This window comes from Drosophila willistoni (genome assembly GCF_018902025.1).
Source record: "Drosophila willistoni isolate 14030-0811.24 chromosome 2R unlocalized genomic scaffold, UCI_dwil_1.1 Seg167, whole genome shotgun sequence".
NCBI classification, from domain to species: domain Eukaryota; kingdom Metazoa; phylum Arthropoda; class Insecta; order Diptera; family Drosophilidae; genus Drosophila; species Drosophila willistoni.
The window spans coordinates 4,570,350-4,592,644 of record NW_025814050.1 but is presented as its reverse complement, the minus strand read 5'-3'; the positions used below and the strand labels follow the sequence as shown (position 1 = coordinate 4,592,644).

Here is a 22,295-nt window from a genome sequence, read left to right as displayed (position 1 = left end):
TTTTATTGCAACTTTGTTAGACTTTGATTATGAGAAAGAAAAAAATATCTCTCTTCCATTCTATGTATCTGTGTATGTTTTTTTTTTCTTTTTCTGTTGCCACTAACGGTAACGCAAATCTAACTGCATTGGCCACTTTTTGCGTTTTCCTTGGCTCTTTTTTTTTTTTGTTTGCTGCATTTGTAATTATGCAAGCGTAGATCGAGGCAACATGTTGGTGTTCTTAAAGCCAGCAGCAGGGGCAAGTAGTAGGAAATCAAGTCTTGGTCTTGGACACTTGCCACTTGTTTGCATAAGAGGGACAGCACAGAAAGGAGAAGGAGCAGGGCTGTGGAGCGGGGAGAGGAATTGACTGGCTTGCGTCATTAATAAAAATGTCTGGCAATGGCTTAAAATTTATGGTATGCCTGGTCACAGCACTTTAAAGAGTTGCCTGTTTGACAGTAAGCAAGTTTTTGTCCCCCCCCCCAAATCTTGGTGCTTATAAAACTGCACAGTTCCAATCAAACTGTAATGCATACTAAATTCTCTCTCTCTCTCCTTTCCTCTCCTCCTTGGTGATTTATGGCTCGACAACTGCTTCTGTCACACATCAACTGTGAAAACTGAAACAATTTTCCTTTTTTTTTCCTTTTACCTCAGTGACACGCAATTTGTTCGCTCCACTTTTCCATATACCACGTGTCCACATTTCGAGGATGGACCCACCCTAAAGTCATGTTTTATTCACTATATTCATACCTTTAGTATGTATGTATATGTATGTATACAGCAATAAAACAATAAACTTACTTTGTCATCATAATGTGGTGGAGGGGAATTGTATTATCTGGCCAATCATTAATTCGATTGCCAGACTGTCCCTAATCATAGGCCTAGGGTTAACCTCAATTTCAATTTATTTGCTTAACAAACTGTCAATAAAAGTGTGTCACGATGACGTCATGCTGCGGCCAATGACTCTACAACTGTGGCAGGAAACTCTACTGACAGCTGTCCAAAGGACGGAAAGAAAGAGAGATAGAGACTCTGCTCAACAGGATGCCTGCCTTAGGACCGGACCGGACCGGACCCAACCGGACCGGCTGTGGTTTCAGTTTCTTTATTCACCCACGGCCACAATATTTCCGGCCAACTTGGATTTTAGTGTGTCGGTGTGTGTGTGTAAGTGTGTCTTTTTATTAATTACCTGTTCTTTTTGTTATTCTTGTTTTTTTCTGACTTACTTACTCTACTTGGCTCTTTCGTGTCGGTGTGTCAGCTGTTATGGCCAGAGCAGCAACCAGACCCAACCACCAACAGCTGCTGTCGATTTTAGAAATTTTATACTTTAGGTTTGGCACGCGTTTGCACAAAAATGAGCCACAGACCGCAGAGCCAATGGAAGAAACGCAGGTGCAAAATGAACCATTAAAACTTCTTCTTGGGTTTTTGTTTCTTTTCGTTTTGTGAATTTTTCCATAAAATTTTCGCTTAGATCATCAGTGCACTTAGTTGCCTCCGTAATGGTATTAATTCCATTTAAATTTCAGCGACTCCTCCCAAATGGATGACCTCAACCTAATGCGATTGCGAATGCCATTTGGCTAACAACTCCCCAAGCCACGGCGCTGAAATAAAGGGCATTAATGGGTTAATAATGTGCCAACAGACCAATAGAGGAAAATTCTTTGGCTAATTAAATGTTGCTTGGCTAATTAGAATAGAAGCCCCAAAAGAGAGAGAGAGAGGGAGGCAGAGGGTTTCTTTTTTTTTTGGCAATTATTGAGAGAGCCATACAAATTGGTTACAATTATGGAAAAAGTGTTGAACGAATTAAGGTCATCAAGCCGATTAGTTACGATTTAGATCAACACTTTACTGGAGGCTTTACACTCTGACTGCCCTTCGGTCATAGTTCGTTGAACTAACTGCTATGAGATGATATGCATGGGATGGGATTGGGTGATTTGTCATTCGCACCTGAGCCAACTTTAGCCGATGACCAGGTCGACTCTGTCGCTGGTGTTTGTTGTTTCTTGCCGCCTTCTGTGACAGTTTACAAGAGACACTAAAAACAAAACCATCATCAAGAAGAGAAATGAACTTTTTCGCACTTGATGGCCATTAATTTCTTGTGTGTGGCATGCCGCGTGCTCTCTGACAGACATTTCGGCCCTTGCGTGACCTTTTGGCCAACTATAATAAAAAGCCAACCGAAAATATACAAAACAACAGTTAGCAAACAGTTGACCAAAAAGTCAACTCGCAGAACATTGAGGAACAAGTCTAAGACACACAAAGTGGAAGTGGAAATAGTTTTACCAATCATCTATGTTGAATTTTAAAAGGATCGATTTCAGCGAGTAGCGAGTAACGAGTAACGAGACAAATATGCAATGAGAATCCTATTTCGATTTCATTTGGAAAAGGTTAAAATTTAATTATAAAGACTTTATCTAAACTTGCTCTGATTAATTGGCTATATTTTTCGAAACAAGTTTCATTTTGCTACTCAACTGATTTGTTTGTTTTATCTATTCTAATCATTTAAAGTCTCATAAATCAGCGTCGAATTGATTGAGAGGCATTTATTAGTGCATAACAATTAAAATATTGTAATATCAGGGTTATATTATGATGAGCGATTGTTTTCATTTGGTGTATTCTTTGGTTTTTTGTGCAAAACTTGTTTTAAACCATCTCAATGAAAATGTCAAGTGACCAAGAGAGACACTGATCGGCTTTAGCTGTCAGCCTTGGTTGCAGATATGTATATATGTCGGTAGTATATCATCTATAGCAACGCATCAGTGATCAGCTTGAGTTGGTTTTATCAGCTATCAGCTGTCTACTGCCTGCTGTCTGCTGTCTCTGATTAATTTGTTTCTTTCTATGTCAGCTAATTCCTTTGAATGACAGCAAACGCAAAGCAAAGAAACAGAAACAAACAGACAACATACAATTTTCACTCAACTTTTCTCACCAAAGCGAAAGTTGAAATGCCAGTCGAAATGCAATAACAATGCTTTTCCGGTATGCCACACAAGAGAGAGATAGTGCTAGTGACTAAGAGTGGGAGGGAATGAAAAGCCACCGAAAAGAAAATTGGAAACTCTAGCAACTATTACAAGGCCGATGTGGCATACGACTGGGTGCCTTTTTTTTTGGGCATAAATTAAAGGTAAGGTCGTTTGCTTTAGGTGGAAACAACAGTTAAACAGACGAGGCAAACAAATAAGCAAACGGCACAAAAGCAGTTAGAAACATAGACAATAGCCAGGAACAAACCACATCTAGACCTCTTAGAACATGGCTAAGCCAAGTCAAAGCCAAGCCACTCATTGATAGAGACCATAAAAGCTGGAGATGGCCAAGAGATTGACGAGATTGAAAGACAATTGGCTGGCATGCTAATAGCCTTGAATCTAAATTCTAAACACGCCCATGTTCATAAATAATTTGCTGCTAATTTTTATAATTTTCGCATTCTGTATGCCTCTAATCAGTTTATAAACAATGTTTTCCGCTTGTCATTTTTCCCTGTCGGCCGGAGGAGGGCGAGTAAGAAAACTGAAAGTTGAACAGCGTATAAAACCAGTTAAAGTTAAACAAAAGTCGACATTTGTTGCTCAACTCTTGTGTTAATTTGAATGCTAGTGGATAGGTAAAGTGATCTTAACTCACAATGACTACGATTCTTGAAGCTTAGGCTCGAATTAAAGTGCATTGTGTAAGCAGAAACCCAAGTAGAAGGTCTTCAGAAGGAGCGGGCAACGGGCCACGGGCCAACGGGTAACGACTACTGAGTATCGAATGAAAAGAAATATGTGGCAAAACTAAGCCAAGGTAGCACCCAAAGTTTTTCTGTAATTTTTCTTCAAGCTGACTGTTTTTTTACACCTAAATTTAGTTGAAAATGCCAACAAGTTGGCTTAAAGAGGGGGAGCAAGAAGAATGCAGAATTTTCAACCAATTCTTTTGACTTCTATTGGCAAAGGAATGAACCAACTAAATCTATCAGTCAGAGAGTTAGAGTTAACTTAAACAGATTCCGAATGAATCGATATCCATGTTTATTTATTGATAACACAAGTTTACAATTTCATTTAAAAACCTTGTTTATTTATATTATTTGATACATTATTTTGTTATTTTGTGACTTGTGTGTTTATTTGATTCTCTAATCTCCAACCTTGTTCATTTTTCTACTCTCGAACACACACACTTCTTATCGTTATTGTGCTTGTGTCTAATTTCTATCATCTCCACCCTCATCTTTTGCTCGCACTTGGCCAAATTCAACTCTCTTGACCTCATTTGCCACATAAATAATGATCTTCAGATATAACTCTGCATATATATCTTGGTAGATACATACATACAGACATATGCCTATATATATTTTGTACATATGTAAATTTTATGGCCAAAGAAAACCTTGACTGTAGTTCAATTAATAATTAAATCTCATTTGTTTTCCGTCACTTTTTTATGCTTTGTGTTAATTGAATTTTTCTCGAGTCTCTTGTGGGAGGGGGGCAGATCAAATTTTTGATTCTGTGTATTTTGTTGTTGTCTTTCAAAATTCAAATGCGTCTAAAAACAAAGCAAAAAAAAAAACCAAAAACATGGCCCAAGGTTCGGAATCGCGTGCGTGTCAATTTCAGCAGCAAGATAATAAGTATCTCAAGATTTTGTTCCGGTTTTTATTATATTTCATTTGGTATTGTTTTCGGTTTTCGGTTTTTTTTTTTTTTTGCTTCAGGCAGTTTTGTTTATTGTTTGTGGGTCTGTGACGGGGGGAGTCACGGGGGAGAGGCAAGTGGGAGACTGTGGCAAAGAAAGTTTCTAAATGAAATTACTTGCAATGTTTGATGTAAAAAATTCATTAGCAAAGACAAAAACCCGTTGGCTTGGGGCCAAATGAGCTTGGGGAGCGATGGGGCAACCGAAAAAAGCCCTAAAAATGTAAAATAAAAATGGTTAACACGCCCACAACATTGAGTATAATTCACCTGCCTCCCCCCTTCTTGGCTAACCCTGCCATTCAACATTTTGCTGGGTGAATTTCTTCATGAATTTTTTTCGTAAAAAGAAAGTTGAGCCAGGTCTTTGGCTTCTTCTTGCTTTTTTTTGTTGTTATTTTTTTAACAATGACTGCCAAACTGTAACGCACCCAAAAACCAGAGATTTGGATGAATCATCTCCATTGTAAGTTGGTTGTTGTTGTTGCCATGTTGAAAGTGTTAAATGCATTGCATATTGTTTGATTCACTTAAATCTGCTGACCAATGGCCACATTTTTTTTTGTTGTTTTGTTTTGTTTATGGTTTTATCATTGCTCAACTCTGTGTGTGTGTGTGTGTGTTAAATTTTCATTTTGTGTATTTTGCATTTCACTTTTTGGGGCCAATTTAACGCCGCACCGCATTGCATGACTCTGGCAATTGTTGTTGCAAATCTTGTTTTGCTGTCTGTTGGCTTTTTTCTCTTTAATTGCAATGCAACATGCAACTTGGCCAATCCCAATCCCAATTCCAACCAAACCAAGCCAAAGCAACCCAAACTGAAAAAGCAATCCTCGCTCTAAACTGGATGTCAATGATTGATTGCTGAAAACCCATGTGGAATGTCTTTTTAGCCAATTACTCCTCTATGGTCAGTTGCATTTAAATCCATGGCTCGATTCGACTTTGTTGCGTGTCTAAACTATTGCATTTCATTTAGATTTCTGCAATTTTACGAGCTGTTAATTTATTAATTTATATGTAGGGTGAATGAATCTAGCAATAACAAAGAATTTGAGTTTCAATTTCAATCTGAATCATCTTGTAATCAGTTGAAGTTTGATATAACAAGTAATTTCTGTACCAAGTGACTAAGAGGCAAGTGTAGGAATTTTCCAAAGGCATCGACCGGTCTCACTCAGTCCCTAAATCTCCTCGGTCTTTTGCTATCATAAATAAGTCAACAGAATGATTTTCATCGTCTGTTTCCATTTGGCTCCGTTGCCTTTCCATAAAATGCAAGCCAATAAGTCGCCATGCCAGGCAGTTGGTGGGAAACTGGGAGGGGGCAGGCACTTGTGGGCATTCACTTGACGCCCAAAAGATTTGCTATAAATAAGTGCCACAGCAACTGAGGAAGCAATTTGCGGCAATTGTCGCTGCAAACAGTTTGAAAGGCACCAACTAATTGTGGGCCCCCCAGTTCGAGTCTGTTTTCGTTGGCAAAGGGATAAATGAATAATGAATGCAGCAGGCACTAGACAGCAGATGCAAATGAATAAGACAAACGATGCTCGAGTGTTAAGTGGCGAAAAGAAAAATGTAGCAGGCCAAAAAGGGGGAAAGGAGCAAACGGAGACCAAGCCGGACGTGCGTTGACCTAGTTTGTTTGCCGAATCTGCGAGATACAGATACATGACCAAAAAACCCCCAAAAAAAGTGAATGTGAATGTTGACGAAACGCCAACGCAGCAAAACGCAAATCAAATAAAGAAATACAAGTCGTTTTGGGCTGAATAACTTTCAATCTCGCTGGTGGAAAAACTTTTTGCTTTCACTGTAGTTGCAGTGCGCCAGGTTCTCGACACTGACAGCCCGTCTGTTACCTGTCCAGCAGAGAGTTCTCTCGCAAATCCATTGGATATACAATGGACAGTTTTCGATTATTTTTCTTCGTCTTTTTTTTTGGTAAACTTTTCACATATGCAAATCTCGATTCATTGAGCTCGTTCAGACCTCCATTCACCATCCACCATCACCTACATTGTTGGCACCTTGTTTTGGTCAGGTAAACAGTTTTCCTGTGTTCCCAATTTCTTGTTTAATCAATAACTCGATTCGATGGAATGGAAACTACGTTAACGTCGTCAACATCGTCCACGTCGCCAACGTCGCTTCTAAAGTAATTAGAAAAAATTCAACAAAAACAAGAAGCAGAAACAAAGAAACAGGAAACCATTTTGTAAAATAGTTGTCAACATGCAAAAATTCTAAGTAAGAAAACCCTCTCACCTGCCCGCGGTGCTGTCGAGTGGAAGGGGAGATTGACTTGGGTTGGGTTGGGACAGTAATTTAACTACATGTCAAGTTCTAGGAAGAGCACAACTTCCAAACATCATCATCCTCGTCATTATGTTATTCATGTTTTACGCTTCGTTGCCGAAATTCTCAAGCCCAGAAACGTGGGACAAGATCTCAAAGAAGTGCCAGGGAGTGCCAGTGCCCGCTCCGTCGCCACCCCCCTGATCATCGCTCTTTCTCACAGTGTGTGGGTAATTCAAGTTGAAAGCTAAAAGTCTTCGCTCCGTCTAGCCGTTGATCAACATCCATCACACGCGCAATTATATTATGAGAAAAGCAAGCCAAGCGCATGAAAATAACCAAGAAGGGTCGCTTCCATTCCGGAAGGGAGCAAAAGCTGAGAGTAATGGGTAAGTGGTGAGTGGGACGGACGGGCAAAAGTGGAAGATTGGGCAACCACTCGCTGGTCTTTGGTCTCTGGTCGCTGGCGGCAAACTATTGTCAGCTGTTTGTAATTTAAATGTGCAAAGTTACACAAAGACAAAGAGTAACAGCAGCAGCCACAACCAAATGCAGCCAAGTGGAAAACGGAGCAGCTTCAATGCGCATGAGCAAAGGGGTTTTGGGACTGGGACTGGGACTGCATCAAACCAAAGTCAAAGAAAGCCTCACAACAAGAGCTTGCACAAGAAGGGCCACAGTTTGAAAGTCACTCCATCTGGGTCTGCCATTCCAGCTGCTCATTTAGCCGTGACACGAAGTAAAGTTGGCCGCCCTTTCGATGGCGTGCACCTTTTCTGAGTAAATTACTTCCCGTGGGCGCGTGTGGGAACACCAAGAAGGAGAAATTGTCGCAGCCAATTGTAATGTATGGTCCTCACGATATTATATAGACGATGACGATATTCGTTTACCTCATTGTTTGGGTTCATTGCGCACGAAGTGGGTCATCTTGGCATGCAACTTGAAATTGAAGAAATATGAGACTATAATTAATTATAGATTGTGCGCTTTATTTAGCCCTCGAGATCTTTTATTAATTATAGCATTTGAAAATCAATCAGACACCTTGCATAATTTAAAAGCATTTTTGTTGTCTTCACCTTTCGCTTTTATTTCGATATTTTTGGCTAATGAAATTGTCGCAAAACTGTAGCAAGTCGGAGCCACGACAAGTTGCCTTATTAGGTCAATGTTTTGGTGTTTAATAAACGATATACAAAACACGAATATATCAATGGGTAGGTAGATATCCATAAACCAGTTGCAAACACAACCATTTAAAACGCCTCCAATTGTGCATTTCAAACTGTGGAAACGTTGACAGAGTGCTAATGAGAATATATGTATACATGAGCTCAGACACTTTTGGGGGAATGGGGCATGAGCTCATTCCGATTGCACTTTGAATAAGTTCTATATAGCTACTCGTGGAAGAATCTTTTGTCTTTTAACTGCGTTCTGGCTACTGATTTAACTGCTTTAACTGTTTACTCTTGTGTCTTATGTGATCTCTGATGGTCGAGTGAACTATGCTCTTTCTATCTCTCTCTATCTCGGTCATTCGTTTCTCATCATCATATATACATATATGTTAATTAAAGTGCGTGAAAGCTTTTTCTACGTGTCGGGAATTCATAACTAACGGTCAACAACTGTTTAATGTGTAATACGTCCAAACTTGTAGATCGCTAAAAATGGAATAGACCGTAAATTCCGTTTAAGGAGAGAGTAAATTGTAATTACAATTACTGAACTCGTTCTAACTGCTCGTATTTGTATTCTGTTTGAATATTTTAAACCCCATTAATCTTATTATTCAGATGTCATAAGTAATTCAAATAAAATCCCACAATGAAATAAAGTATTTACTTCTTAATACATTCGTATCTATCTGGTTTGAAAGGTGAAATCTTTAGAGATATCTCGAAATCTGCTGATTCAATAGTTTTTATAACAAGTATCATCGTTACACCTAAAGATCTTATTTCCTTTTCTTATAATAATAACTGCTAGGTCCAAAGATCAATCAATCTAAACGATATACAAATATCTGAACTGGTTACATCGAGTCCATTTGATATTGGGTCCAGTCACCTGAAGTTACCGTACTTAGTACCTTCCTTCTGTAGATTAAATATTTAGTTTTTCATTGTTGAAAATCTTGTTTATACAATTCGATCCTAGAGTTTATTTATTTTCAATTCCATCTACTGGGAAACGACATAAAATTTTACACTTTGACATTCAATGCCTTGGCATTTTCCACAAAAATAAGTTTCATATCAATGCGGGACTGTGAGAGAGAGAGAGTGAGAGGGAGAGGGAGGGGAATGACAGAGCAAAAAGAGAAAAATGACAACATGCAACGTGTTTGTCACATTGCAAGGCATAAATCATGCCAAGAGTGGGTTGTGGACTTGGGCTTGGGTTTAGGTTTTCTTTATTTTCCTTCATTTTTTTGATTTGGGATTTTGGTCTCTGCACGTGTGGTTGCCAGGCATATACATTTATCAATCACTGTAGTGCCACATATTCTCGAATTTATGAAAACTTTCAAATGTGAACTGCACATAAAATGCCTTAGGTTTGACAGTCACTGCTTGACAGGGTATTGGGCTTTAATTTTAATGAGAATTCTGTTGTTGTTGCTGTTGTCATCTACTCTTTAGGGGAAAGAAAGAAAAAGAAGGCCTGTTTCCTGTTCATTGTTGTTTGTATGTAGTACATTGTTTGCAATTTGGCGCCCTAGCTGAAATAGGCGTGAGCGGTGAGGGGGGAGGGAGGTGTGCAAGGGCAGGGACAAAGACAGGGACATGAGCCGCCCCCGCTTACAAATGCAAAATGCACATTTTTAATGACGCTGGCGATGACTGCACTTGAGACCCAGCAGCGTTATTCTTGTTCTTGTTGACTTTGGCATCAGCATCAGCATCAGGAACGGCAACAGAATCAACATCATCAGCATCTCTCCGACATTGCTTGGAATGGGGGGGATGGGGGGATGGAGATCGCTTTGCCTGCCCTTCGACTCATGCAAATCGCCTTCATTTTTATGCCTGTTCAATGCAGGCAAAGTCAATGGGGTTGTCTACCCCCACCCATCCACCTAGCTACCTACCATATACATATCTCTTACTCCCTACTGCTGGGAGGGGCCGCCCCTCCTGCTGTCCCCGATTGCCATATGCCATATGGACATATGGCGGCGTAGTCTTCATTTTAGTGAGCTCGTAACACTTTTGCCTTGTATGTAATCCGCTTAAGTTCTCGAGAATCGGCACATAAACATCATTATCATCATAATGTTGTAGGTCGGTCTTGCTCTTGGTCTTGTCTTCTGTTTGGCTCTTCATTTGGCATTCGTCATGCTTTCCACTTTATTACTATTTGAGTTAAAAACACACACACACACACACTCGCCTCACACACACACACTCATTTTCCGGTTATTGTTCTGAGATTTGAGTGCCTGCAGCTTCCACACAAAGCGAATGTATCTTTAATTAGACAAAAGCATCAAGACAAAAGTTTTGCTTTCTTGAGGGGGAGGACGAAATCCACTATGCTGCGATAATGTCCAATTGACAAATTAAACAAACCCCAACTAGTGACACTTCGATTTATTGGATGAGTCATTTAAGTTCAGTTAAGTTCAGCTAAGTCCATCCCCCAGTAAATAGTTAGTTAGACATCAAGACAGACAGACAGACAGCTTATCTATGAGCTTATCAGAGGGTTTGGGTTAAATAAACATTAAAGAGCGAACGCGCCCTTAGCAAATGAAGCCAACTAAGCGTGTGACGTGACCAGAGGGCCATGTACGCCTCCTTCTCCTGGTACTTCCTCTCTTCTTCTTCGTTTTGTTGGCCCATCTAGAGTTACAGCAAATTTATTAATTTCCCTCAATTGCCACATCAATTTTTTTTCCTCTTTTTTTATAGCGCAGTCGACCAACTGAAATACAATCTAGTTAAATTTACATATTTTGTTTTAGACAAAACTCTTCGGTTCACACGCTCAATAAATGGGTAAGCAACTGAATGACTGACTGACTGACTGACTGACTGACTAATGTCAAAATGCATTCGATATGACACAATGCAATTCATTAGCGGTGCAATCAAATTGTGCACTCAATTCGTATGGAAATGCAACCTTCGATTCGGTGAGAGGCGAGTGAATGTCAAACTATACAACCTTATTCCTCTTCCAGCCTCTTTGGCTCATTATTTCTCAACAGTTGCAATTGTCATTTGGCAGACTATTAAATCAAGGCACGAACTATCGATGTTGAAGCTGCTTAACCCCCCCAAAAACCCATGACCATTTGGGGGGCATGCGGATGGGGTGGAGAGGTTAGAGGGGCTTGTGGATACGTGCCGCATTTTGGCTGCAAGCCAAGAGCAACAAAACAAATGTGAAAACTGTTTGCAAATAAAAGAAGAAGTTTTTAATATGCCAGCTCCAAGCTGGAGTAAAGGGCTGGGGGAGAAAGGGCTGCTTTCTTTGACCAGACAATAGCTCGCTGTCAGTCGACTGGCGCCTCCCCGTTTATTTCAAATGAAACTGTTGGTTTAATGTTATCAAAAATGTTCACTCAAATCCTCTTTTCTCTCTCAGACACACACACACTTTGTCTCTTTCTCTCTTTTTCTCTTTGGTAAGCCATCACGTAATCCAGCCACGCCCCAAAACTCCCACTATGCCATATTTGTTTTGCGCTTTCAAATAGTTTGTGCCAACTAAATTGCAAGGCAACATCGACATCAGCTTTGGGCCCTAACATTAACCATCCATCCATCCATCCATCCATCTATCCATCCACATGCATGCATAGAGCGAGCTCGAGGCCAGTATTTGCATAGGTTGGTAGAGCACTGTGAGGATGTAGGGGCGGTGGGAGGGAGGGGTTGGTGAGGAGGCGTGGCTGTTTGGAGGTTTCGCTGACGATAATTGCATGAAATTATAATGCAGCCCGAACCAGGCAGACTGAACTGAAAGACTCCGACGACTGACAGAGTGACTCAATGAACCAGCCAGTGAGTGACTGGAATGAGTGGGTGTAGGTGGTGTAGGTGGCCCAAACCCACACATAATCAGTGGTTTGGTCTGGTCTCTTTCTGTTAATGTTACTGTGCCATTAGAATTACCTTCTTCCTTTAACCATTCGCCTCCCCTCTTCCTCTTACCATCTGGCATCCATCTGAGCATACTCAAATTAAACTAATTCTTTGCTTGTCTCTTTTGCAGAATCACCATCGCGGCAGCACCACCAGCGAGGAGCGTGTGCCACAGCCCCATTCCCCACACGATTCCGCCGTCTCCACTCATCCACATAACGGCTCGCTCCAGCACTCCGGTTCACGGGCCACACTTCGGCACTCGATGAATCACTCTAGCACCTCCGTTTCCGGCTCTGCATCGAGCTCCACACCAGCATCACCACAATTGAGCGGCGTGATCACCGCCTCTGGTGGGCAGCTGTTATCCAATGGACACCACTATCAATCGCAGTCATCGGTTAGCTCGAACTCGTCGATTGTCTCGGCCATTCCCGCCTCGCAGCGTCTGCTGGAGGATGCTTTAGCCAAACCGGCTCCATACCCAATGATCATGTTGCCCCTCCATGGTGGCTACTGGCAGGATGGCACCGAGCATGAGTGTAGCTACGATGCCCGCGGTAATCCCCTTCTGCCGCAGACAACCTGGATGGCCAAGTTCGAGACCGACGATACGGCCAAGTGCTATCGCCGATTCTACGCAGCGCGAGAGCACTCCAATCTGGTGGGACATGACGAGCAGTTGGGCCCAGTGCTCATCTCGATTAAGACCGAAAACGTGGCAAATCAGGAGCACATGCGAATACTCCTGAGATTACGCACTGGCACAATGCATGAACTCATACCAGTATCGTGTCTGGGCTCTCAGCCCAGTCCCTCCAAGATGGTGAAGCTGCTAAACGAGCAAATCCATGTGGACAACTTTATGCCGGTGCTGTGCCCAAAGGCCTCGCAGCTGATCAGTGTATACGACGAGCATGTCCTTGTCTCGCAATTCAAATTTGGGGTGCTATACCAAAGATATGGACAAACCACCGAGGAGGAGTTGTTCGGCAACCAGCAGACGTCGCCGGCCTTCGAAGAGTTCCTCGATGTCCTGGGCCAACGCATTAGACTCAAGGAGCACAAGGGCTATCGCGGTGGTCTGGACATCCAGAATGGACACACAGGCGACACGGCCGTTTACGAGGTATTCAAAGAACGTGAGATTATGTTCCATGTTTCGACGCTCCTGCCCTACACTGAGGGTGACTCGCAACAGTTGCAGCGCAAGCGTCACATTGGCAACGACATCGTGGCCATAGTGTTCCAGGAGACAAACACTCCCTTCTCCCCGGACATGATTGCCAGTCACTTTTTGCATGCATTCATTGTGGTGCAGCCGCTGGAGCCGAATACTCCTCACACACGCTACAAGGTGAGCGTAACAGCTCGCGATGATGTGCCCTTCTTCGGGCCGACGCTACCCAATCCGGCGGTTTTCCGCAAGGGACAGGAGTTCAAGGAGTTCATACTGACCAAGTTGATAAATGCGGAAAATGCCTGCTATAAGGCCGAAAAGTTTGCCAAACTGGAGCTGCGTACCCGTACCTCGCTCCTGCAGAATCTCGTCGAGGAGCTGAAAGAGAAGACCCGAGACTTCTTGGGTGCCGACTTGTCGCAGACTCTGGCCGGCAGTCCCACTCCCGAGACACCTAAATCGGAAAGTGGCGGAGGCAATGCTGGCTCCCGTTTCATAGATACGGTGAAGAAGGCGTTGATCATGAGAGTGCGCTCACAGAGCGTTGACACCGGGAACGGACATGGCAGTGTTCAGGACAAGTTCAGTGTGAATACCAAACTTGGCACTCTGAATGCAAAGAAAGAGGCACCTGTCGAGACGCAGACCCCCAATCTGAATGTAAGTTCAACTGTTTTCTCATTCTCCGAATTCTTATTAATCCATTTGTTCTCTAAATAGACTTGCAGTCGCACAGCCTCGAAGTCGTCTTCAAAGTCGAAGTCATCTAATGAATCCACCTCATCGTCGCCGGACATTACATCGCGTCAGGCCAACAACAACAACAACAATAACAATGGCCAACAGGGTATCGCCGCTGCTGCCGTCAGTGCCGCTCAAAACGGCGGTATTGTAGGTGTAGTGGGAGGCGTGGCAGTGGCCACCATGTCGGAAACAAGCGACGACTCAAGCTTGAACAGCGTGGACTTGGATCCGATGATGGGACACTTGGATGGTGGCGCCACCTACATAGACAGCGATACTGGGCTGGAGAGCATGAGCTCCGCCGAGGCCACAACCAAAGCCTGCTCGCTCTGTCTAGACGGGGGAGGACAGGCCACCATGATGGGAAGCTCCCCCAGCAGCGAGACGATTGTGAAAATTGAAAATTTGCGGCAGGAGGTGACACGGTTGAAGTGCGATAAACTCGATCTTCTGCGTCAGAATGTGGTAAGTTAATAACGAATTGATATCCTCAACTGAACAATCGGCTAATCGGAGTATTTTCTGTTCTATTTCAGACCTGCCAACGCGACATTAAACGTCTCCGAGAGCGCGAACTCTCGCTACAGGGCGATTTGGCAGCTGCCGGACGGGAAATTCTACGTTTGCGCGATCTACTCAAAGAGTATATGCCGGATACGGCACAAGCTCCACTCTCCATATCACCCATCTAAGCGTCTAACGCGTCTAAAGCGGGAGCGAGATTTAGCGAAAGGGAGGAGTAACCACTGTGCCGTGTATAACACTTGGGGAACGATGTTGTTGTTGTTGGCGTAGAGAGATGAAACAACTGTATTATATTTAGTTTGCATTAGCTGTAACTCAAAGAGATAGATATCGGATCGGATCCGATCGATTGGATCGGGTCGGATCGAATTGGACTAGCAGCAGGCATGCGCAGAAAAAAAAACAAAATAAAGAAATTATCATAACAGTTACAGGACGAAGGACGATGGAGAGCAAAAAAACAAAAAGCAAACACACAAAACTCAAAAAAGTACACCAAATATATATATAGAATAAGTCTTTAAGCATATTTAACGCAAAGAAATCGCAAAGAAAATTGCAAAAACCCTTAATCCTAACACTAAGTAGAAGCATCACACACACACACACATACACCAACATCCACATAGTTACCAATTAGAGGATCAATCTGCATTCATACCGACTACATACATACCCACAAATACATACATGCATACATATATTTATATTAACTAATTGATAAAAAAGATAACCAAAATCCACGATAATCACTTGTAGTAACTCGTTACTCGTTAGTCGCTCACGTTTGCGTACTCGTTACCGTGACTCTCGTTATCACATTCGCAAGTAAACCTCGAAACGGATATGTATACAAATATTACGGATAATAAAAGTTAAGCTTTTAAACACTTGAACCCCGCCCCCTATCCTCCTCGATAGTTTTTAACAACCCCAACCGAAACGGATGTTAAGCAGAAATAAACTCTTACTTAACACTAAGTTTAAGTTGCTTTAAATAAACTAAATACGTTCGATGATTATTTAAGTTTCAACCAAGATAGATAGAAGCGGCAAACCAGTCGTAAAACCAAAAAACTGCTGGACTCAATTGACCTTCTATATGTACATACTGACGACATGTATAATTCTCGATCCCCTATGGATCTATCGTAATTAACCTAATGACTATTTAATTTCTCAACTCGAAAAACGATAACAAATCATGATGCATGCTTATACAGAATACTTATATATACGTATATGCAAACACTTTCAAAGCAAAACATTACAAAAAGTAGATGGAAAAGAAACACAGAATTAAAAACAAAACAAAAGAAAAAAAAAACAAATTCTTACCACAAAAGTTACAAAGCAAGTTATGCAACAATTTATCCCATAAGTACACATACGATTGTTTTTGTTGAGATGCATTATAATTATTTTTATTGTGTATAGTATAAAAACAAACAAATATATGCAAAATATATAAAATTTATATATATCTATATATATACCTAAAAAAGAAACCATGTTTTAATTTATTTCAATCTATTACTCATAAAAAAATGAATTTGGTATTCAAAAAGGTGGAAAATTTATCCCGTTTTATATAGAATAAATGATAATTGAAACTCACTAAGCATTAATGGGGGGATCCACTCTCACAACATAAGTATAAACATAAATGAAAACCAAGATTTTCGAGAAGCTGGCACCTGTTTGGATAAAACACAGAAAAACTTTTTGTACCATGCACCCATTGGGATATATTAAAGTTACCAAAAGTTACACACCAGAGAGAACATAGCTTTAGCTTAAACTATTCACCATATTTGTATGTACAGGTGTCAAACTCGATAAACTTTTATTTAAAAGTTAGAGAAAGACCTATTGACCCGTATAATAGGCCATTCAACCGATATTGATTACATTTTTTTGCTTGGTAAATAATGTAGTGGCTCAATCTGACTGTTTCCAATATATAGAAAGCCTGCAGGATGTAAAAATCCAATTTCAGCTCTGTAGCTTTAACAGTATAAAATAAATGTTATTTGATTCGCGATCAGCACGCGAATAGATATTTTTTTTTTTACTCGGAGAGGTCAGTTTACAGTTTCTACAATACTAAAACTAAGAAAACTGTATTTTAAATATCCTTTTAGAGACAAACGCCCAAGACTTTACGAGTTTAAGTATTTACCAAGTATTTACTTACAAGTTTACCATTTAAAGCAGTCTGTATGAAAACGTAGATCTCGGAGACTGTAAAAGCTAGAGACACCAAATTTGGTACTTAGACTCCTGTAATACCTGCGGTGTTCAAGTTTATTTCCAATTTTTGACTAATTGAGTTTTTTCAAAATTTTGTCACGCCCACTTCCGCTCGAAAATGAAATAAAACTGATTTTCTCGAAAACTAACAAATCTAAAACCACCAAATTTGGTAATTTTGTTTAGTATGCGCGCAGATTATGATTATTTAACATTTTTGCCACGCCTTCTTTCGCCTCCACAATATAGAAAAAACCGACTGCCTCGGACTAGAAAAATAGAAAATATACGTATAAACTAGTTTTCCTAGGCGGTTCATAAGGGTGGAGTTGGTTAGTGGCGGCGCACAGTGGGGCCTTTTGGCTATTCACATTGCAAAAATCATAGCTTCTAAACCGATAATGCGATTTAAAAAACTTAAAAAGCTTGTGGTAAAGAATTCCTCAAGCTTCAAAATAGATGTTTGCCAAGAGTGCTTGGTGTAATATTCAAGGTCAAAGTCAGAAAATATTTCCAAGCATGTTTTTCCTAAATTAGTTTTGAATATTTGCTATTGATGGCTGATTTTCATTAATAATATTCATTAATATTTTCATTAATATCCAATAAACTCAACCTTTCGCAACTGTAGTTGCTATTTTTCAAATCCTTTCATAATAGCAAGCGTCTTAGCGATGCAATAAAAATTATAAAAATGTTTTCATTTATTGGTATATCGTTTGTAATCCATGTTTTTTTCATACCTGTGCTATTTCGAATAGCTCTCCAATTTTCAAACACTGATACTCTATTGTGTCCTGTCCGTGAACAATTCAGTCAAAAGTTGAGCAGTTTTTGAAGTATATTCGGCAAAATTTTAACATTTACCATTACCTTTCAATTAATAATATTCAAGACAACAGGCAACCTTTTACTAACAACCGTCATTAATGATGTCATTTTATCATTTTCAAGGAATCTCTTTGTCGTGTTTCCATCATTGAATTTTTAGTCCTAGCTTCCGAAAGAATTCAGCTTGGGCAAATTACCCACTTCTTTCTATGTACATCCTCATAAGGTGTTTTATCCCTCTTCCGGGCCGGGGAAGTGGCTAGGCAAACTTCTACGTAATTTCCATCCATTTGATTTCGCAATGCATTGGAGAAATTCCAAGTTTGTAGCAGTTCTGATTTGCACTCAATTAAGGTAAACGGGGAAATCGAAAAAGTATTAAACTTAAAGTAAGATTATCTATTACCTAAAAGTAGAGGTTCCTAGAGTAGAGTTCGCTAGGAAACTAGAAAATTATCACCTACCTAGTGTATGTAGTCCAAAATTGATACTAGTTGATCCTTGTTAGTTCTGCTCCATCAAAGTTCAAAAAACGCTAATATTTAGTGTTTTTTTAACGCTTCTTGTTCAATAACGATTTAAGAAATTAATAAAATTAATGAAACACTTTTAAAGAACATACTTTTCAAATAAAACTACAAAATCCAAGATCGATTCTGGAAATCGCCCAATACTCAGTTTTAAAGTTGCGACTTTTTGTAAAAATTATAATTTATTACCATTTACTAAAAATGTCTCAACTTCGAGCGTCTCTCGCACCAAACGCGATCATAAAAAAATTGATTTTTGCAACGCTATCCGGGAAGAGGCCCAACTGTGCGGCGGTAGAGTGACTAAAACGAGAATATATGTACATATATACTTAAAGGGCTCGGAAAAGCTTCTGTCTGTTACATACATTTTGACGACTTTAATATACCATTTCACCCTATGGGTGATTGGTACAAAAAGGTACATTTTCACCTCATACAATTCTACACAAAAAGTAAACTTTTTTGTTTTTATTTATAGTTTTATAAATAATTACAAATCGTTTAAGTATAAGGAATTTTCGATGCCCTTGCTTCTAAAAGGATAACTCGCTGTAGTGTTTTTTAATCTGACCTTCTCAACTAAATTATATAAACTCGTTCATGCCAATCCAAACAAATAAGTTTTATATGGACGGAGATATTTTATTCTATGAGTTGCACCAAAATGAATATACCTTCTTTGCAGAGGTGAACAAAATATAACAAAACAGACGAATGCTCATCAACAAAAACCATATTTCAGAAGATAAAAACACACACTAACCTAAAGGTAATCATTATAAAAATCATACACCCTTGAAAAAGATGTTGCATATAAGGACTCGGAAATATATCACAGACTAACGATTCTTGAGAAATTCGAGTTTCCCTCTAATAAGATGGTGTAGCCACACTGATTAAGTGATGCTCTGGCATCTCTGGCCATCAGCATAATCACATATCGATAACAATAACGTTGCTCCGATAAAGTCGACGACTATGCTTCGATAGTGTTGACATTGATAAGAAATCGAAATTTCCTCCATCGGAGTTTCTTCCAGCTATGGCATCCCTAGATGTTGGAGTTCGCATACAGTGTTGCCGTTTTGGTTTATTTTCGGCCAGATCCGGCTTATTTTTCAGAGCGATTTCGGTTAAAATTCGAACAAATTTTGTTGTTATAATAAAGTTTCTCAAATACGGATTAACATTTCACGGACACACCTAAAAATTCGATCTATCTAAATGTGCTCGTAGTTCCCAATGTTGCTGTGTATTAATATCGCTAGACTGTGGCATGATCTGAAGACTCATTTTGGTATTGCTGCCAAGGAGAAGAAATGTCACAAAGCAATCATTTTATATATTATGTTTCAAGACAAAATAAACAATTTATAAATTTATTGTTTTTGAAATCAATTTTGTCAATTTAATTTAAACAATAATAATTGCCATCGATACACTAAAAATCTACATAATATGAGAAAACAAGCCGATGCCTTTGCCTTTTGTAGAAAATGTTTTAAAAATTAATAAAAACCAGAGGGCCGGGACAAACTTCCACCGCGTCAAAGTTTGTATACCCTTGCAACTTTTTTGGTAACTTTTTCCTTTCCATCAAAGTGGAAAATCGTTTTATCTAAAATGGCTACTATTTGCGAAAGAACGGCCTACAATCTTAGCATAGTAAATAACGAAGTTATTAATCAAAGTCACTGTTTTCCACCGATCGTTCCTATGGGAGCTATTTGATATAGTCACTCGATCTTGATTAAACTTGGCACAGTCGCCTATAGGTGTAATAAACGCACAAATTTTAAAATTCACGACAAAAGTTCAGAAAATAAGGAAGAAAGAAATGACAAGACTTCGAAACACGGCAACACTGATCCTTTGTTGGCATCATCGGTATGATGTTGGCAGTAGAGCTGGAAAAACATAGATCTTTGCAACCATCAATGTTTCCGCGGTATTTTGAAAATCAGTCATTTATTTCTCGCAATTATTAAAATCATTCATTAATCTGAATATTTTAAAACCCTTCGTTAATCTGCAACGCAATTCTAAAAAAAAACAAAGCGACTAAGCAAGATTTGGGTTTATATTTTAATTATAAACTTCGATTTAGTAGAAAATGACAATTCATTCATTTGGTAACTTTTATTATAACTAATTGAAATTAAAAGTACGTTCTTTTAAAGCTTATTTTTATTGTCATTAAAAAAAAAAACAAGGATTAGAGATAATTTTAGAGATTTTTGTTTAAAAACAAAAGTTTGTTTACGGCACTAGATTTTAAAGAGCAACGTCTATCCGATATTATTTGTCCTACCTTGCTAAATAATCCACTTTCTTACCTTTCAATATTCCAGTGGATTGCATTCCTCTGATGCAATTGGATTCGCCAAATGCTGCTCCAAGTGCAAGACAATTATGACACTACTTTTAGATGTCGAGACTTTGGATTGAATTTTTTCCATCATTAAGGAAAACCTGAGTGGTTTTGTTGTTGGCGGCGTTGGTTGAGGGATTTGCTTGAGTTTCGACATTTCAATGGACAGTTCTTCCTCTAAAGCTTTGGAAGCCTGTTCGACAATTAAGGCTGACAAAAAGCCACCTTTTCCAAATCGAGGATTGATAATGGTAGCAATTATGGGTATTGTACGTGTCGCGAATTGAAAGAGGCGTGTAGGCAGGCATTCCTTAAGATAATTTAGAGCAGTCATAACCTCCTGTTGTTCTTAACATTGTGTTTTATTTAAGCCCTTGTGTAGCTCACAGATGTGTGGACTTACAATTGATATGGTGACTCGCTTATCAACGGAAATTGTCACAATTTCATGAGGAAAACCAATTCTTTTATGGTGTTTATATCATCTGCGGATATGGAATGTTTAAGAGCGTGCTCGAGATAGATTCGTTGGTAACTATAAAGCGCTGGAGCTTTTGAAACGGACTACTTCACCTTGTTGGCACCTCTCGTATTAGACCATAGGGATTAACCCTCTGGGCTATTTTAAACATTTCGTAAGCTACGTGAGATACGTTACGCTTGCATTTGCCTAGAATTTGCGTTAAGAATGGTTGCTATAAAAGATCTTGCCTCAGCAAGTTTATTGTGTGTGCAAAACATGGAACATTTCCTATTTTGAGAATTTCGTAAGCCTTTTTCATAGATGCATCGTTGTCAGACACTATCGCCACAATCTTGTTGTCTCATTTAAAACAATTCAAGGCGAATCGGCAATGTTTTCAGTCTTATGATTGGTCGGTGTTCATAATTTTTCTGTTGACAATACCGCCGAATTCAGTTCAAATTGAATATTAATGTAGTGGCAAGTGACGGAGAGATAACCATCGTTAGCTCTATATGTCCAAGCATCTGTAGTTACAGCCACAAATTTAACTTTGTCAAGTACTATTTGTAATTTAAACAGCACTACGTAAATGCGTTTTGCTTGGAAGTTCTTTCTCCAAATATTTATCCATAACAAAGTCCAACTTCCGGGATCCATCGGCCTTAGCTTCCGGATGAATTCGATTCAAATGGTCCCTCAGGTTTGTTGTATTGCCGCTCGATTTGTAAGTTTTGCCACACAACTTACAAATGGTTATATTTGCATCCCGGGTCCTATTGAAAATATTCCACACCGCAGAGACAGCTCCTCTTTTTCGTTTTTCTCCTGGATTTTCAATTTCCTTGGAAGTTGAAGATGTTACTAGAAATGTAAAAATTTGCAATTTATTACATTAAAATCTTTGCTAATTGTATTGATGCATAATTGTACATACAAATATGTTTATGTGATCATATGAAGATACTTGCCCATTTTCAAGAGCCCTTTTCGCGAACTTCCCAACCAACACCACTTGTAGTCGCTTGTAGTTTCTGCAAAAGTATAAATTAACATAAATTAAATTGCAAAAAACAAAACAGAAAATTACTTACATACTTTTCCCTCGAACAGTTGTAAAATAAAGAAAAAACATCGATAGTGGCCAAACATTAATGTTTTATAAAAATACAAAACAATCGATGTATCGATAGTACCATCGACGTTTTTTCCACCTCTAGTTGGCAGTGTTGTTTTTGTTTTCAAGGTGGTACGTACGGTGT

The 22,295-nt window shown here is 39.6% G+C and overlaps 1 protein-coding gene and 1 long non-coding RNA gene across 5 annotated transcripts in view; one reads left to right on the top strand and one right to left on the bottom strand.

The window, feature by feature from the left end:
* Window positions 1-15,589, top strand: part of LOC6644413 (rap1 GTPase-activating protein 1) — a 94,641-nt gene extending 79,052 nt beyond the window's left edge. For all 3 annotated transcript variants that reach the window (XM_023176816.2, XM_002066740.4, XM_047010830.1), the window contains exons 3-5: window positions 12,264-13,973; window positions 14,034-14,522; window positions 14,594-15,589. In XM_023176816.2, coding sequence (XP_023032584.1) covers window positions 12,264-13,973; window positions 14,034-14,522; window positions 14,594-14,749 — 2,355 coding nt within the window. In that variant the 3' untranslated portion in view covers window positions 14,750-15,589. The remainder of the gene's footprint in view (window positions 1-12,263; window positions 13,974-14,033; window positions 14,523-14,593) is intronic.
* Window positions 1,477-22,177, bottom strand: LOC111518852. Of its 2 annotated transcripts, XR_002724120.2 has the most exons (4): window positions 22,128-22,177; window positions 21,971-22,067; window positions 20,536-21,897; window positions 1,477-1,610 (listed from the first exon to the last, which is right to left on the bottom strand). It is a non-coding gene; the product is annotated as an uncharacterized LOC111518852 (long non-coding RNA). The 2 variants fall into 2 exon arrangements; XR_006954229.1 differs by lacking the exon at window positions 1,477-1,610 and having other exon boundaries at window positions 20,320-21,897.
* Between the last annotated feature and the right edge of the window lie 118 nt (window positions 22,178-22,295).